We start from the raw sequence: 17,802 nt of genomic DNA, 5'->3' as shown, positions 1-17,802 counted from the left end.
GGAGGAGCGGAGACGCGAACCCGGTTCCCCAGATTACGAGTCCACCGCTCTTAACCACTACACCACACTGGCTCTCAATGGCAATGCCTACTAACATGGGGGAGCTGGCCCCCTCAATTTTTGGGGGGGAGGGGGCAAAAGGACCTCAGCCCTACCTATGCATTGAAATAAATATCTGAAGGACATAATAAAAATGAAACATGCACCAATCAGCTTGCACCGATTAGCTCTGCCAAGGTTTAAATGTTATTTTATTTGCATTTATTTAAAACTTACATCCTTTCTGTCAAGGAATTCAGGGCAGCAGTTTCAAAGAAACTGTTGTCAGGCAACAGTTTCTGAAGAAGTGTGCATGCACACGAAAGCTCACACCTAGAACTAACTTAGTTGGTCTTTAAGGTGCTACTGGAAGGAATTTTTTTATTTTGTTTTGACTATGGCAGACCAACACGGCTACCTATCTGTAACTGGAACTGTTGTCAGGCAAAACAGTTTTTGACAATGTCCCTCAACAAATACTTCTGAGTAAACTTAGAAGTCATGGGATAAGAGCTCTTCTAGAGAATAGCTCTTAAAGAACAGGAAGCTGAAAATAAATGGTTTGTTCTCAAAGTGAAGGACAATGGAAGCAGTGCCTGTGCTCTCTACCAAGCCAGCAATCTGAAAATTCACTTAACAGCAAGAATGTCATACTTGGGCATTCTTGCATCTGTTACAACCATTGCTCTGCTCAGTTCCATTTTCACATCCAGAGGCTGTATGATATGCTGAGATGAGGATCGTAAGTTTCGAGCTTCCTCCCAGTTTTCATCTAAAGATAGAAAAGATGTCTATTACAATGTTTGAGTCTCAGTTTCATGCGCATTTTTCCTAAAGCCTGCATACACACCAAAGCACGTAGTGTTTTAAAGAGATGATGGACCACTTCACAAATTTATTTGTTAATTAATTCTAGTAGTATTTTTTTGTTACTGTGAAGTCAAAATGCATGGGTGCATCTAGATGCGTAAGTGGTGTGCATACCATTTAAGTTGATTTTCTTGATCCTTGTGATAATTATAAACTGATAATTATCTGCTGATAGGCATTTAAGACTATAGGAGCCTGTTTTCTGAATTCTACTCTTGATGGCGAGCTATATTCTTCCCTTAAAAGGCTATGTAAAACGGCTGGGAATCTAGTAAACTTATCTAGAGGTAAGGTGGTGTTCAGGTGGGCTGATGAAAGGGTCAACCATGATTAAGTTGTAATTAATCTAATACTGTATATTGTAAACCTTTTCCCCTCATTGAACTAATGTATTGTATTTTTCCTGCACACATTATCCCCCCACATTTCCTCAAGATTCTTTTATGTTTTTTGTTCCTCTTTGATATTTAAGCATACATCTTTAGTAAACTAAGATGCAATCACTGGTCTTTTGCACATGTAATTAAAGTATTTTTTCCCAAATGAATTTTAGGCTATTGGGTCCTGTTTGGTCACCATCCTCTTGCTCACTGAGGTGATGTAAAGATCTCTCTCATTTTCACTTTCATGCACATACTACTATTTGTTTTTTAAATGCCAGGTAAATAAATATAAAGCATCAGAAATTTGAAAAATCAGATAAAACCCGACAACATGCACTGAACAATAGTATGTGCTGGAATCAGACTAACAGTAAATTATGCTAAACCTGTCATACTTTTTAATATGTAGCATTGATTTATATGAATATATGTAGCATTGATTTATATGAATAATTACCATGTCTGCTATAAAGAAGTTGTATGCTGCTGAGCTGAATGTCGAACTTATCATATGCTCTTGACATAATATCTTCAAGAGTGTTTTCACCAATTTTGATATTGCACATGTCAGATCGACTTTTACTTGTCATCTTAAAAAGAAAATAACAGCAATAATCAGTTGTTAGTTTTTCAAATATGCATCTTTAAGTATTTATTGAGATAAAGCTTACTTTTAAATTGTCCCCCAAGAAAAAAAACCTGTAAGAATTTTCCAGACTTCTTGACGATCTAATGAGATATCCTGTACTGATAATTAAAGACAGGATATCAAAAGGAAATTTTAGGAAATACAATGAACCATTAAGAAACAGTACAGTTGGTTCTTACCTGAACTGTAGATATGGGAGGGATAGCTGGGCTATCGGGTTGGGTTTACGCTCCACCCCAATGACAAGGCAGGAAGAAAGTATTTTTCAGGGATATGGTTGGCTCTCAATCAGTTTTACGGACTTGTGAAGCTCGACAGTCATCAGAGCAACACAGTAAGGGTATGTAAAATGATAGTAAACTCTCATCCCAATAAGGAAAAACAAAGACCTATAGGAAAAACATCCAGGCAATCCAATACAAACTTATAGGCCATTGCAGCCACACCAGAGTGAGGTCCCGATAGTCCAGTGACCCCTCCCAAATCTACAGTTCAGGTAAGAACCAACTATATTATTTCAGGAGGGTGTCACTGGACTAGCGTGTTGGGACATACCACAGCATACCCAACTAAGGCGGTTCCCAACTGCAATGGGAAATACTAAGGTGCAGACTCATAAAGTGAAGGCAACCTTGGATGAAGCATAAGCCTCCATCGTGAATGTAGTAAGAGATGGCAAAGTGGCTGCCTGACAGATATCAATCAAAGGGTTGTCAGCAGAGAAAGCTGCCTAACTAGAAGATGGTGGAGGAAGTTTCAAAGCTCCCCGTGCCTTCACACTACAAGCTTTGTACACACACTCCGTCACACTCCGTCCCATAGGACGCACCTACTTTTTTTGGGGGGGGGAATAAAGGAATTTCCCCCCCTTTATTTCCCACCCAAAACCAGGTCGGGGAACAGTGGGATGGCGGCGCTGTGCTTCCCCGCTGTCCCCCGAGCTTGTGGGGCTGGCCGATGTCTGTCTGGCGCGCGGGGCGCTCTGCTTCAGGGCGTCACGCGCGCCGGGCGGCAGGCTGCCATCCGCAGCGTGGGGAGCCCTGCGGGGAACTCCTGCAGGGCTCCCCACGCTGCGGATGTCTGTCCTCCGGAGGGCGCCCCGTGCTCCGCGCTGCCGCCCGCAAGCCGTGCGCGCCCGGCTTCAGCGAAAAGCCTGCATTCGCCCCATAGGATGCACACACATTTCCCCATCATTTTTGGAGGGGAAAAAGTGCGTCCTATAGGGCGAAAAATACGGTAAACGCTTTTCTGAGGAATGCCTCCAACCCAGATCCTCTAAGAACAGAAGTAACAGCTAATAGAAAGAGAACTTTGAGGATAAGACTGCATCATCCACCTGATAAATCTACTATTCAGGTAAGACCAATCATCCTATTTATTACGGTGGACAATGAAAACTTCAGATTGGGACATACCACAGCGATTCCCAAATGCAGTTGAGCTAACTATAAAACCTGATGAAGAATTGTGCAGCCAAAGGCTGCATCACTTGAGGATAATAGATCTAGTTTGCAATGCCTAGAGAAAGTATTTGCCAATGCCCAATTAGCTGCTTTGCAGATATCCAGGAGAGGCATATTGGCAGCAAAGGCCACCGACATAGATGCTGATCTGTTAGAGTGTGGTAATATAAGTGATGGAAAAGGTAACTTGAGAGACTCATAAGCCAAAGATATACAAGCACATAGGCATCTGGATAATGTGGCAGATGAAACTTTCTTTCCCAGAGATGGATCAGGCTCCCAATGATTGAGCCACAATGTGCAGCAAACAACAGCTTGTGCTGTCATGGCTTGAGCTGGAAATTGAGTAGCATCCAGAGTGGCATCAACAATAAAGGCTGCCACCCTGGATTTTTTTTGGAGGGGGGTGTCACCTACTTCTGGCAGGATCCTGCTGTGGGTTATTCAGTAATTAATCAACCCAAAATGATAGATGCCCTTGAGAAAAAGGAGGCAGTACAAGCTGCTCTAAAAGAAGAAGCAGTAGCCCTGTGAACTCTGCGTAAGGCAAAGTATATGAGACGCTCTGTGGTGTCCTTCAGTTGAGAATCCCCTTCACAAGCAAAGAGATTTTAAAGAAGACATAAATTCAGGGTTCAGAATAACATATTTAGTCACAATCTGGACCACTTTTTAAACTGAGGGTGGGGTGGGGTATCCTGCTCCAATTTAGCCAACTTTTAAAACAGAGTGGAGGTTGGAATAAACTTGGAAGAGGACTGTGGCCCTGGGGGCACTGCAGTTCCATTAGAAGGAGGGGGACTTCTTGAGGGGGAGATTAAACCTAGAGCAGCCAAGGCTCTGCAAAGTAATTGCATATAACGAGCATCCTGAAAACGATGGTGCGATTGCTATTCCTCAGCGACCTTACCATCACTCCACACACTCTCTTCCAACTCAAGGAAGCAGCCTTTCCCAGGAGATTGCATAGCCAATGAGGCAAACACTTTCCCTGCTGTGCCACCCGGGGGCAAGACACATGGACTGGGAGAGCCAAGAGACATACCACCATGACCATCAGGCAACAGGGCATCTGGGAAGGAGGGTTTTCTCTTACGGTTGCTTCTGCTTCCCAAATTGAGAAGGGGAGCTATGTCACATCTCACAAGCAATTGATGCAATTAAGGCATTCTTGATCTGACTAACTGAGAATTCAAATGCAACCCCCCGATGTATTTGGGTGGGATGAAAGGCCATCACTGTTCTCTCCATCTCTGTAGTGGAGAAGCAGCCAGTGTAAAATTTCAAAGAGATCTGATCATTGGTTATGGGGGGGGGGGTGTACAGAAGGCAGAGGATCTCAAGAGGGACAGAAATGCAGATTTCACGAAACTTTGAAGTGCTATAAAATCAAAACCGTTTGTGATAGAGGGAAAAAAATTAAGGGGGTTTCTTTCAACCATAAGGGATGAGTGTACATCAAGTTTCATCAAAATCTTGTTTTTTGCATTGATTTGATGTGGAATGACCCTTAGGCCAGACTGATCAGACAGATAATGGATAGAAAAGTAGACCAGAAGGAAAAGTTCAGTAGACTGGGAGCAGACATTGCTCAGCAGGTCGTGAGGAGAATCAAGGGACAAGCTCTGAGGCTGCAGACCGGGAGAAATAAAGCTCTGGAGAGACTGGTGCTGAGGCCACAGAGGATTACCTCCTCAAATGCTCCTTCTCTTTCCCACCCAAAAGAGCAGATGAAAAAACCAGCCGCCACCAATCCAAGCAAAGGGAGGGCGGAACTTAAATGGTGGGAAAACAGAATACAGAGAGAATCTGAGGCAAGTGTTTTTTGTTTTTTTCTTAGGAAAAGGAAAAAGACAGAGGGAATATGAAGTAAATATTTTTGTCTTTTGTTTTTGCTTAGGAAAGGAATGATGGGCAGAGACAAAAAGAGATTAGGAGAAGTTAAAATTTAAAAGATAGTGATAAAAGGTAAGTAAATATTACAGAAAGAATGGGAGTGAAGCGGAAGTGATCTGCTTGTTGCAGGCAGGAGAAAAAAAAACTGATTGGGAGCAAACCACATCCCTGAAGAATTCTTTCCTCCTGCCTCATCATCAGGGCGGAGCCTAAGCCCAACTCAGGAGCCCAGCAACACCCTCCTGAAATGATACACCTACTAGATAAAAATTCTTTTTCACTCCAATTATTCTTTTTTATTAAGAAACACTGGGGGGAGGGGGCTCTAGAAGACACAGGATAAAACACACACTCTAAAAACACACACACACAAATTGAGAAACACTGAAGCAGGAATGAAGAGACAGAGAATGTTTTGAGTACAGATTCAGTAGAGGCAAAATTAGAAACTGGCTTCCAAGGAGGGAGGGATATTCAAAATTCTGTTGGAGCTGCAATTTTGCTTGCTACTGCTAGATGGCACTGAATGCCCATTTTAAGATCATCACCACATGCACAAATGTAACTATCCACATACCAGGTACAATAAAATACAAGTCATAATTAGGACATGAATAATAAGTGTTAAGTAGTTGATATTTCTGAGAATTTTACCTTTAAGTTACCAAGATCCAAAAGTAACTTATTTGATGTTGGTTCATAGAATCCACCATGTGGTACAATGATATAAGAAGCCATAAGATTTATTCTTAAATCTAGAACCTTCTGTGTTTCTATAATATACACTAAGCCTAGAAAACCACAAGAAAAGCATGAGAATTAAGAAGGATCACAAGAACACTGTATTTATGAGTGAATAAATTTAAGCAAAACAAAGACCTTCTATACCAGAGATGGAGAACTTGATCTGACTGGCGGGCCACACCTCCCCCATCCCTGCAGACCAAATTTGGCAGCTGGGTGGGGCAAAGGCAGGTATCCAGCACTTTGCAGCTGTCACCAATCAGCTGACTGATTTTCCCTACAAAGCTTCTTTTGAGGAAACTGCCTATTTACCTGCCCCACACTTGATGTCATATATGACACTAGGAATAAGGCAGATGTATGTGGCTTAGCCAAAACAGTCTCCTCCGCTAAAGGGGAGACCTGGAGGGTTTAACAAGGCTGATGGGCTGGAAGTGTCTCCTCACCATTCTACACAGTGCAACAGTATTACATGAGTTTCAGATGCAGATATTTGAAAAATAAGGCCAATTCACATACCCTTAAAAATTCCATGAAGAACTTAGCCATGTTAAGATAATCTCCACATAGTGAGAACTACCCGTGTACACTACGCAGTATAAAGTTGGCACTAGTGCTCATTGTGCTATGAATACACAGAATTTAGTCTTTCAAAAACTTATTCCAAGTGTTTGATGTTTACCTGTTGCTGTCTTTTCACGAAATTCTTCTAGCTTTGTTAAAGTTGCTGATGTTAGTTGCTCTAAATGAACATCACTTGGAGGTCGAAAGAAATCTATTATGCTGTTCACAGTCATCTGAAAAAGTATAAAAGGTCAGGAAAATGTATTGCTAATGTAATATATAATTTAATTTTTGAAAACTTCTAGAACTCATTTCTACTTACTGCATCATATATTATTTCCAAAGGCTGTGATTCTATTCTTAGTTTTTGATTGGCAGTCTCATCTAAGGGATTGGTCTCAAACATAATGGTGAAGAGTGATGCATTGTGCTCTGAATGGACTGTGTGAGATGACAGTAAACAAGGTACTGTTTTTTCCCGAGCCATGCCTTCAACTTCAAATGCACTTACACTAGATTCAAATCTGTGTAAAACACATTATGAAAATTACATGAGCATATATACATACAGTTGTACCAACAAAAGGTTGGGGTTTTGCTATGGGGCTTTTTTTCAATAAAAGGTAAAGGTAAAGGACCCCTGACAGTTAAGTCCTGTCGCAGATGACTCTTGGTTATATTGCCCTTAAAAAAAAAAAAAAAAAAACTTTACGATATTACCATCCCATGATTTGATGAGTAGATGGTAATATATAAAAGTGTGACTGGAAACCATGATAACAGATATTAGAGACACAAAAAGAGGAATATAGCTCCATGATATACTGCTGAAACAAGGTATGTGTTCAGCAAGGGGACTAAAGCATATGTGGGAAACAAGACTTGGAAATGAAAATACAGGATGAATCTTGGGAGTAAGCTGTTGGGGGGCACATTTGCCTATAAAACTGTATCAAGCAGCATCAAGGAAACAATGCTGAAGATAATGCAGACATGGTACTTAACCTCACATGAAAAGGACGATTGGTCTTACCTGAAGCAGAGATTTAGTAGGTTGCAGATTATCCAAGTGGGTTGGGTTACTACCCTCTTCACATGACAGAGGCAGGAGAGCAAAGAACTCTGGGAAACAGGCACAATCCCCTCAGTTTTTTCAGATTCGCCCAGCAGCATCAGCTATTGTACATATCTGGAAAGGAATCTGTACATATCTGCCTACCTCACTACTGGCTCAGCTCAAATAAAATAATGGAAAGAGTTAACACTAACAATGCAACAGAAAAGGAAAGAAGCAAGGAACTGCAGACCACTATAGGGATGGGCCCCTTTCGAATCATCAGCAACCTACTAAACCAGTCATCCTATTTACAGTGGTTGCTGATGAGCCGAATGTGTCGGGACATACCACAGCTTTCCCCAACTGAAGTTATAGGATCTAAACCACTTGATGAAGGACCGTGCGGCCGAAAGCAGCATCAGCCAAAGCGAGCAGGTCCACTCTGTAATGCCTGGTGAATGTACTTAGTGAAGACCAAGTAGCTGCTTTACAAATGGAAGTAATAGTAATGGAATATTAGCGGCAAAAGTAGCCAAAGCTGCTGTTGACCTAATAGAATGAGCCAATATATGTGTTGGCTGTGGTAACTTAAGTGACTCGTATGCTAGAGAAATACAAGCCCAAATCCACCTCGCACGGGTGAAGCATGTAACTTTCTTCCCCATACTTGATAGATGTAAGGATACAAATAGGTAATCAGTGGGTCTAATGTCCTTTGTTATCTGAATGTACACCTTCAGTACACAACGAACATCCAAGAAATGCCATGCTTTCTCCTTCGGATGCTTAGAATCTGGGCAAAAGATTGGTAGCACCAATTCCTGCTGGACATGGAAATGTGAAAGTACCTTTGGCAGAAATGAAGGGTCTGTTCGGAGGACCACCTTATATTTGTGAAAGATGCATAGATGTTTTGCCACTGACAAGGCAGATAACTCTGATATATGACGTGTAGGGGTGATGGCCACCAAGAACAGTACTTTGAAGCACTCCTGAATCACAAGGAAGACCTGCCTGTTGAGCATCCATTCCCTCACAATATGCTCTGTTGTGATACTGAGAATATTCCTTTCTGCCCAACTGAATAGGAGTGATGATTCTCTCTGTAGGCATGCCAATTTTGTTCCACCTTGATGACAGATGTGACTTTGCAGCGGAGTTGTTGGTGCGCAGTAGCACATGATCGATGCTCAGGAACTGAACAAAATGGACCAATGCTAACCAGGCTGCCCTCGGCTCCAATAAATTTTTGGAGTGCACCTGCTCTGCTGTAGTTCATAGCCTCTGCATGAAGTGCCTTTGGCAATGCACACCCCAACCCTGCAAACTGGCATCTGTTGGGATCACAGTTCCTTGGTGAACTTCACCAAGTGAAAAGGAGTTCCCTTCTGAAGATTTGATTCCACTGTCCACCATCTCATGGACAAATTGAGTAGTGGAGGTAACTTGAGCACCTTGTGATGGTTGTGTGTAATTATCCATTGATAGGGAAGCAGAGGACGCGGGTGGTACTGTGGGTTAAACCACAGAGCCTAGGACTTGCCGATAGAAGGTCGGCGGTTCGAATCCCCGCGACGGGGTGAGCTCCCGTTCCTCGGTCCCTGCTCCTGCCAACCTAGCAGTTCAAAAGCACGTCAAAGTGCAAGTACCATATTTTTCGCTCTATAACACACACCAGACCATAACAGGCACGTAGTTTTTAAAGGAGGAAAACAAGAAAAAATATTCTAAACGAAACAGTGGATGTATGATTTTTGTGGTTCATGCTGTGATGGTGAGTTTGTGGTAGCCCAATGCAAAAATCCTGAGGATCCATGTGGATCCATGCTAAAGTCGCCCTAAAGTCACCGGGGCGCTGGGGGAGTGAAGGGGAAGCAAGAGGAGAATGATGCCTCACACACAGAGAGACACACAGAGTATCAATCCTAAAGGGGCGCTGGAAGTCGCAGGGGCGCTGGGAGAGTGAACGGGAAGCAGGAGGAGGAGAGCTATCCCTCACACACACAGAGTATCAATCCTAAAGTCGCAGGAGAGCGCAGGGGCACTGGGATAGTGAATGGGGAGGAGGAGGAGGAGAATGATCCCTCATACAGAGAGAGACACACAGAGTATCAGTCCGAAAGTCGCAGGGGCGCTGGGAGAGTGAACGGGAAGCAGCAGGAGGAGAACGATAGCTCACAGAGAGAGAGAGATAGAGAGAGAGAGACAGAGTATCAATCATAAAGGGGCGCTGGAAGTCGCAGGGGCGCTGGGAGAGTGAACGGGAAGCAGGAGGAGGAGAGCTATCCCTCACACACACAGAGTATCAATCCTAAAGTCGCAGGTGAGCGCAGGGGCGCTGGGAGAGTGAACGGGAAGCAGGAGGAGGAGAATGATCCCTCACACAGAGAGAGACACACAGAGTATCAGTCCTAAAGTCGCAGGGGCGCTGGGAGAGTGAACGGGAAGCAGGAGGAGGAGAGCTATCCCTCACACACACAGAGTATCAATCCTAAAGTCGCAGGTGAGCGCAGAGGCGCTGGGAGAGTGAACGGGAAGCAGGAGGAGGAGAATGATCCCTCACACAGAGAGAGACACACAGAGTATCAGTCCTAAAGTCGCAGGGGCGCTGGGAGAGTGAACGGGAAGCAGGAGGAGGAGAACGATAGCTCACACACAGAGAGAGACACACAGAGTATCAATCCTAAAGTCGCAGGGGCGCTGGAAGTCGCAGGGGCGCTGGGAGAGTGAACGGGAAGCAGCAGGAGGAGAACGATAGCTCACAGAGAGAGAGAGAGAGAGAGAGAGAGAGAGAGAGAGAGAGAGAATCAATCCTAAAGTCGTAGGAGAGCGCAGGGGCGCTGGGAGAGTGAACGGGAAGCAGGAGGAGGAGAACAATAGCTCAAGCACACACACACACAGCCCCTATAGTGGCTAATCCAAAATCGGACAGCAAAAAACTGCAGGCAGGGACAGAGAGCACGGGGTTGTTTTAAAGCAGCCAACCCCGCTCTGCTTCTCTCCCTCCTCCCGGCTAGGCTGGCTAAAAAGCTTTGCTGCTACTTAGCGAGCTCAGTGGGGAGGAGAGAGGGACATAGAGCACGGGGTTGTTTTAAAGCAGCCAAGCCCGCTCTGCTTCTCTCCCTCCTCCCGGCTAGGCTCGCTGACAGGAGCCGCTTACACCCACTTTGCTGTTTCAAAGCGAGCCACGGACTGCTCACAACTGCAGCAGATTCCCCTGCATTCGCTCCATAACACGCACAGACATTTCCCCTTACTTTCTAGGAGGAAAAAACTGTGTGTTATGGAGCGAAAATTACGGTAAATAGGTACTGCTCCGGCGGGAAGGTAAACAGCGTTTCTGTGCACTGCTCTGGTTCGCCAGAAGTGGCTTAGTCATGCTGCCCACATGACCTGGAAGCTGTATGTCGGCTCCCTCGGCCAATAAAGCGAGATGAGTGCCGCAACCCCAGAGTCAGTCACGACTGGACCTAATGGTCAGGGGTCCCTTTACCTTTACCCTTTAGGGAAGCAGAAACCATTGAAAGAGATGGGCATGATGTCTTACCCATGGCGCGATCTGCGAAGCTAACATACAAAGACCCAAAATTGCCAAAAGACACTTGATGTCATGTCCTTGGACAATCTCAGCAGAGATTACACGACCTTGATCTTGATTATGCGCTCTGGCAACAGAGCCACCAACCCCCGAACTGTGTCCAGCAAGGCTCCCAGATGGATAATCTGCCGTGATGGAACAAGGCAGTTTTTTTCCTTGTTTATCAAGAATCCATGTGACTGAAGGGCCATCATCACTGCCTGGAGATGATCCTGAGCTCCTTGTAGTGTTCTTGCCCTCACAAGAAGGTCGTCCATGTACAGATACACGATTCCCTTGAAGGTACAAATGTGCCACTAGCGTGACTATCACTTTGGACAAAATTCTCGGCGAGGAAGCCAAGCTAAAAGGAAGAGCGAGGAATTGAAGATTGCCTAAAGCAAACCTCAGGAACTGCTACTGATAGGAATGCATTGGAACTGGAGGCAGGCATCCTGGAGATCTATGGGCAAAAGATAATCGCCCACATGGAGCGCTTCTCTGATGAAACGGAGAGATTCTATCTTGAACTTCTTCTAAACCACTCAGCGATTGAGGAATTTGAAATTCAGCACTGGCCTTGTGGCCTTTTTGGGCGGGATGGTTCAGTAAGGTTCTTGAATTTGCTGTTCTGCTGAGACTGGACCAATGGCTCCCATGTTCAGTAGGTCAAACTTGAAAGTCCAAACTGCTTCCCAATGCTGTGGATGCTTTGGAAGTGGTGATGGAATTAAGCAGGTGGGGGAGTCACAGTAAGTTCTACGCTGTAACCCTGCAAAATGGTCTCTAGAACCCTCTGGTTCATAACTGACTGTTGCCAAGCAGGGAGAAATTTATTCAGTCGACCCCCCACCTGGCTATCCAGTCATTGGCTTTGGTTTTTTTGTGTTTTGGGGACCAGCAGAGCTGGAGAAACACTGGGAGCCCTGTCTGCCTTTGAATCTAGGTTTGAACTCCTGTGGCCTAAACCTGAAGTCCCTTTGCTGATTTTGGTTGCAGAAGGTGCAAAAGGACTGAGGCTGTTGAGAATATGGGAAGAAACACCTGGCATATCTCCTATTCTCCTTCTGACTCATTACCTTTCTTTCATCTTTAGATTCAATAAGCACATCCTTCAATGCCCCATCCTCAAACTGGTGTGTCGTCCCCCCCCCCCCCACAAAGGAAACAGTGACCAAATTGACTTTAGATGCCGCATCCGCCTGCCAATTTTTTAACCATAAGGCATGCCACAATTTGAGGTGACATTGCCCTGGCAGAAAACTGAGTCAGCCATAAAGGCTTGTGCCTTCAATAATTTATTTAACGTCTGCTGGAGCCTCCAACCCAATCATGCATGCCCTTGTGCAAGAGGAAGCTGTACACACCGCCCACATAAACACTGCTGTGGCGTTATGCACCTTATGCAAGGCAAAATCCAAATGCCTATCCATCATATCCATCAGTTGAACATCCCCTTCCTCAGGCAATAAATTACAACTGGATGGCCTGCAGATGAAGCCTTAAGATATGCCATAAAATCTGGCTCCAGACTATAAAGCTTATCTGCCAAAGTGGTCTCCTTCTAGGCCAGTGATGGTGAAACTTTTAGAGACCGAGTGCCCAACCTGCAACCCAAAACCCACTTATTTATCGCAAAGTGTCAACACGGCAATTTAACCAGAATACTGAGGTTTTTGTTTAGAAGGGGAGGTTGGCGCATCCATGTGGAGAGAGAGTCAAGCAATATACAAAAATTGAACTCAGTAAACTGCAGAGTCGTAACTTTCTCATCCTGTAAGGAACCATCACCCCATTCATCCTCCTCATCACAAGCAAATAGTTGAGAATGAGAGGATGGTAAAAGACCATCATGAGCCAACATCTCTTCCTCCGGTCCTTGAAAGGCATTAGGGGACGAGTCACCCACAGCCCTTTTAACCTTGGAGCTGTGTTTTTTAAGCAAGGAATTTGCATGATGGGCCTGAAAACCCATGTGAAGGTTTGAGGAAATAGAAGCAATGGGAGCATCCTTACTCTGATCAATCATGCCAGCAGCTAAGTTAAGGCTTGCAGAGTCTTGAGATAGGTGGCAGGCTATGTGACATCCCCTGCCCCAGTTGACTAACTGAAAACCCCATGAACTCAGGTTCAGAATCAGAGGACATACTATCCGGTCTGAGTTTACCACATGGTGGCAGCAGTACCTCACAATCCACTGTTGATGTTTTTTTGAGTCTGGGCAGGTACTTTCCCATCAAGAGGAACAAGTGGAGTATTAGATCTTAACAGCAATCCAGAAGCATGATGTTGCCTGATATGCAAACCTTTAATAACCAATCTCTGCCACTTAAGCAATTCTGCAGACAGATCCATGTGCTTTGCCTTCTTCTTTGCCTTTTTTGGTGCCACATTAACAGGGCAATGCACAGCCTCCATGGATTCCATTACAGAGCAAGCTATTTAAGAGTGCAGTTGGCCCAAACACTACTGCACACTCCGAAAAACAGCACATAGGGAGGTCAATAGGCAGGAGCACTGACAGGAGCTGCGGACTGCTGAGGTAATGACAAATACCGTATTGGCCCGAATATAAGTTGCACTGTTTTTTCCAAATTCAGACAGAAAGGTTTATAATATATAAGTGCGGTTTATATTCATGACCTTACGCTGCTGGCAAAGTGACATGGCTCCCCCCACCCCCTCCGAGGAGCACGGGGCAATGGAGCGCAGCCCACCCGCCACTCTCAAGCCTCCACTGGAAAGAAGGGAGAAGGCCGCCAGAAAAGCAGTGTGGCTCCCCCCACAGAAAGCAGCCTGTGTATTGTCTTTTTTTCTCCCCCCCCCTTCAATTTTAAAGATGCAGCTTAATTGCAGGTGCGGCTTATATTCTGGTGAATACGGTACTGTGGACACAGGCAGAAAGTCCTTCAGGTGACTTAAATGTGCATGCAGCGCAGTAGCAGTTGGCAACTCAGGAGGAGAAAAGCGGCTTCTGGTGTAGTGGAAGCGGCTGGTACTGTAATGGTAAACCAATGGCTTTTAAGAGGCCAAATGCTGAGTATGCAGCTGTGCTGCACAGCAGAGCGCGCTGGTCTGAAATTGGCCAATAATAAACCCTTGCCAGCAGCAGAGGAAAACGGAAGCAAAGGAACAGAAAGCAACCAAAAGTAATAGTGAAGCAGCAAAGTGAGTTCTTTTTTTTACCTCAACAGAGAACAGAGATAGAAACAAACAAGAAACAGAAATCAAAACACATCATCACAAAACAGTTAAGGAGAATAAGAGGGAACCAGAAAGAGAAGTTGAAAGTAAAGGAACTTAGCTGTGAAGAACAGAGAGAGCCTGGAGAAAATGTTCTGCTCCATCAGGCAGGAGAGAAAAAACTGAGGAGACTGTGCCCACCTCCCAGAGTTTGTTGCTCTCCTGGCTTCCGTCACATAAAGAGAGTAGTAACCCAACCCATTTGGATAATCAGCAACCGCCATAAATTAGTAACCTTTTCCAAGTGAAACTAGAAAATTTTAAAATTCTGTTTTCAAATCAGAAGTATCAACTAATTTTGTTTCAAGGAATAAATATGAATGCAACAAATGCCTACCTTATTGCTTCAGCACCAGGTCGTTGAGTTACTGCTGTACGCAGATCAATTAGTGCAAGTTTCAGCAGCTCAGGTTTCTGATTGTTTTCCCTTATTGATACAGTCATGCTTAATAGTTTTACATAAAGTTTGATGGCTTCATACTGTACAAATTGACAAAAATATATCATGACTAGCAAAATATATTAATAAAATACAAACATGAATACAGTTTTATAATATGAAATTCAGAGTCCCATGACAGTAGGCTTGAACCAAAATAGGTTCCCTAATTGCTATTCCTAATTGCAGTGGCCTTTTTGGGAGGGGGGTTCAGGGGAGGTGAATGAAAACTTATCTTCATTCTTTTCTTTTTTTAACAGTTATAAAGGAACTTTCTGGGTGGAAGAAATATGGAAGTGGCAGACTTCTAGTTGCCCCTTTTGCTAGAGAAGCAGGGTTTATAGAGTTAAAGGGGCACAGAAGAAGAGCTGCTATTTCGACAAACATTTGGTTGCTTGCTTTCCCTCAAATTCCCCTACTTTGCCACATACCCTGAAATCACACCCTGGTTTCAGGATTTTGCTCACAAAAAATTCTGACAAGCCTAAAATTGGACAATAGTCTGACCCTGCAAGATATGTGGTCAACATGTAAGATGTTTCATATTGATACCTGACTAATAAAATCAATTATACAAGCTTTTGAACTAATAGAAAGTAAAGGGGGAAATGCACCCTTTCTTTCAAACACACACACACAAAAGATAAAAGGATAGGCAGGGAAACCAAAATAAACTCATTATGAGGTCCAGTTGCAACTGCATTTTTCACATGTATTTTAATGTGAAAATGCTGAACTGGATTTTAAAAACTCAGCTCACAATTCAAAAATTCATTGCACAGGAAGAGTTAGATATATGACATGTATGTAATACTGTTAGACTAGCATATGACTGTAACTGCATCTAACATGAAAAATTTTGAGGAATAAAAATATTCAAATTGTATTCAGAATTTAAGGCATGCAAAAGGTTTTTTTAAAACATGGCATTCCAAATTGTATATGACATGACACGACTCAAGTGAATTTCTACTAAAGTTAAAGCAGTGTTGTAGTGAAGTACACAGGTCAAAACTTCATCCCCCCTTATTACATGATGAGACAGTGCTACATCAGAAATAAAGAATTCACCAGACATTTTCTCCCTCTTCAGTTGCATTTGGAGAAAAACAGTAATCACCAGGTTAACACATTAAAAATCACTGATATTGCCAAAAAAATGTATAAATGTATAAAACACAGTGATTGTTCTCCAGTCTATTTACAGCTATATATATAATGTTTAGAGCACTTTTGTATGCAAATAGTGTGCATATATTGCTACCTCTGGGAGGTAGCCAGCACTACATTTTTCTTGCATACTGATCATGTGTATTTGAAAGCTTGAAAATCATTGTTCTTTTTTTGTAAGATACCATGACTTTAGATAAAGCCAAATCCTATACTATACAAACCGAATAATACCTACCGTTTTGGGCAATGTTGGATCAACAGCTGTTTCACTGTAACCAATTGCTGCATATAATTTAGCCTTTTCTTGTGGGGTCATAAGCTGTTCAATGCCTACCATTTAAAACAATTATTATTATTATTATTATTATTATTATTATTATTAGTTTTTATTAAAGATTTTCTTATGTCACAAAACAAACAAATAAACAAGGAAAAGTATGTATAGTGTCTCAATTTTTGATTCATAGTGTCTTTTTCAGTTTGTTTACGTTTGGTATGACACACTATTGTCATAGACATCATGCAGTTAATGCATTCAGTATAAAAAACACCTCAATTCTCATAATACATCATGGCATACCTGACACACTACATCAATACATTGTTTTTTTATTATTGTAATTTAGTTGTGAACACACCGTTTTCACTTATGCAACTTTGCCTTTCCATAGAGGCAATGTCATAAGCCTGAAGACTTGGCATTTGATCTCAGAGTTCATTCAGCCACCAATTCAAAACCTTGCATTATCAAGGGTACAGAATAATGGATGAATCCAAATGTACTTTTCTGTGAATGGAAGAGCCTCCTTCCATCAGAGGAAGAGAACCTTTGGCTGCAACCCAATGTGTCTGTCAGTCAGACTTGAATTATTTGTAGTGAATCGTCATTACAAGATAAATCACAAAAAAGTTAAATAGAGAGGTTCCTTTGGAGTGCTGATTTATTGCCTTCAAGCAATAGGAGGAATACTATCCCACTTCAAGGTGTCCTACTGCCCAAAAGAAAACTGCAAGTAATCAAAATTTGAAATTGTAATGTTTCCTAAACTATTTAGATTTTTAAAATCACCTCTGAAAACAATCAGATTGACCTTCTACAAAATTCTGAAATTAATGGAGGACTTTATTCCTTAAAAAACTGTATCAAGGGCAATACAGTGTAACTGCAATTTACGCAAGGGTTACATTCCTGGAGGAAAGGCAATATTGTGCAAAGTCAGAACAATCCCAGGAACTGTCTCCATTGTCTAGAATCTCGTGAGACTGAGGCTGTCTGAGATCCTGTGAGATGCTGCAGGAGCCTCCCAGAGACCTCGCACAACTGCCTCAGAGCTCAGTAAGCAAGCTGTTTCCATGGTTTTCCTTGCATGATCTCCAGAGAACTTGAGATTTCCTTGCAAGATCTCAAGAGCCTTTAAGGTTAGTAGCCAAGGATCTCCCACCCCTTTTTATTTATTTTTTGGTGGTCTACATAAAGCTGTCAGTGTAAATTGTGATTGCCCTGTACAGAATATAGTCACAATGTTTAGCAACAAAAACATTTATCACTGATTCTATCAGACAACGACCTCTATAGCGTCCAATAAAAAGGCAGATGTCATAAGTGGCTTCCACATTTACCGTATTTTTCGCCCTATAGGACGCACTTTTTCCCCTCCAAAAATGAAGGGGAGCAGAGCGCCCCTCGCGCCGGGCAGACACCCGC

The 17,802-nt window shown here is 43.2% G+C and overlaps 1 protein-coding gene across 3 annotated transcripts in view; it reads right to left on the bottom strand.

The window, feature by feature from the left end:
* Positions 1–17,802, bottom strand: part of VPS13A (vacuolar protein sorting 13 homolog A) — a 151,053-nt gene that overhangs the window by 82,318 nt on the left and 50,933 nt on the right. For all 3 annotated transcript variants that reach the window (XM_081880888.1, XM_081880886.1, XM_081880887.1), the window contains exons 16-22: positions 16,333–16,427; positions 14,823–14,965; positions 6,931–7,132; positions 6,727–6,841; positions 5,955–6,091; positions 1,750–1,882; positions 694–811 (exon numbers count right to left, since the gene is read on the bottom strand). In XM_081880888.1, the coding sequence (XP_081737014.1) occupies positions 694–811; positions 1,750–1,882; positions 5,955–6,091; positions 6,727–6,841; positions 6,931–7,132; positions 14,823–14,965; positions 16,333–16,427 (943 nt within the window). The remainder of the gene's footprint in view (positions 1–693; positions 812–1,749; positions 1,883–5,954; positions 6,092–6,726; positions 6,842–6,930; positions 7,133–14,822; positions 14,966–16,332; positions 16,428–17,802) is intronic.

This window comes from Podarcis erhardii (assembly GCF_964252035.2).
Source record: "Podarcis erhardii genome assembly, chromosome: 11".
NCBI classification, from domain to species: Eukaryota; Metazoa; Chordata; class Lepidosauria; order Squamata; family Lacertidae; genus Podarcis; species Podarcis erhardii.
Note: the sequence above shows the minus strand (reverse complement) of the source record. Positions and strands in the feature narration are given on the sequence as shown.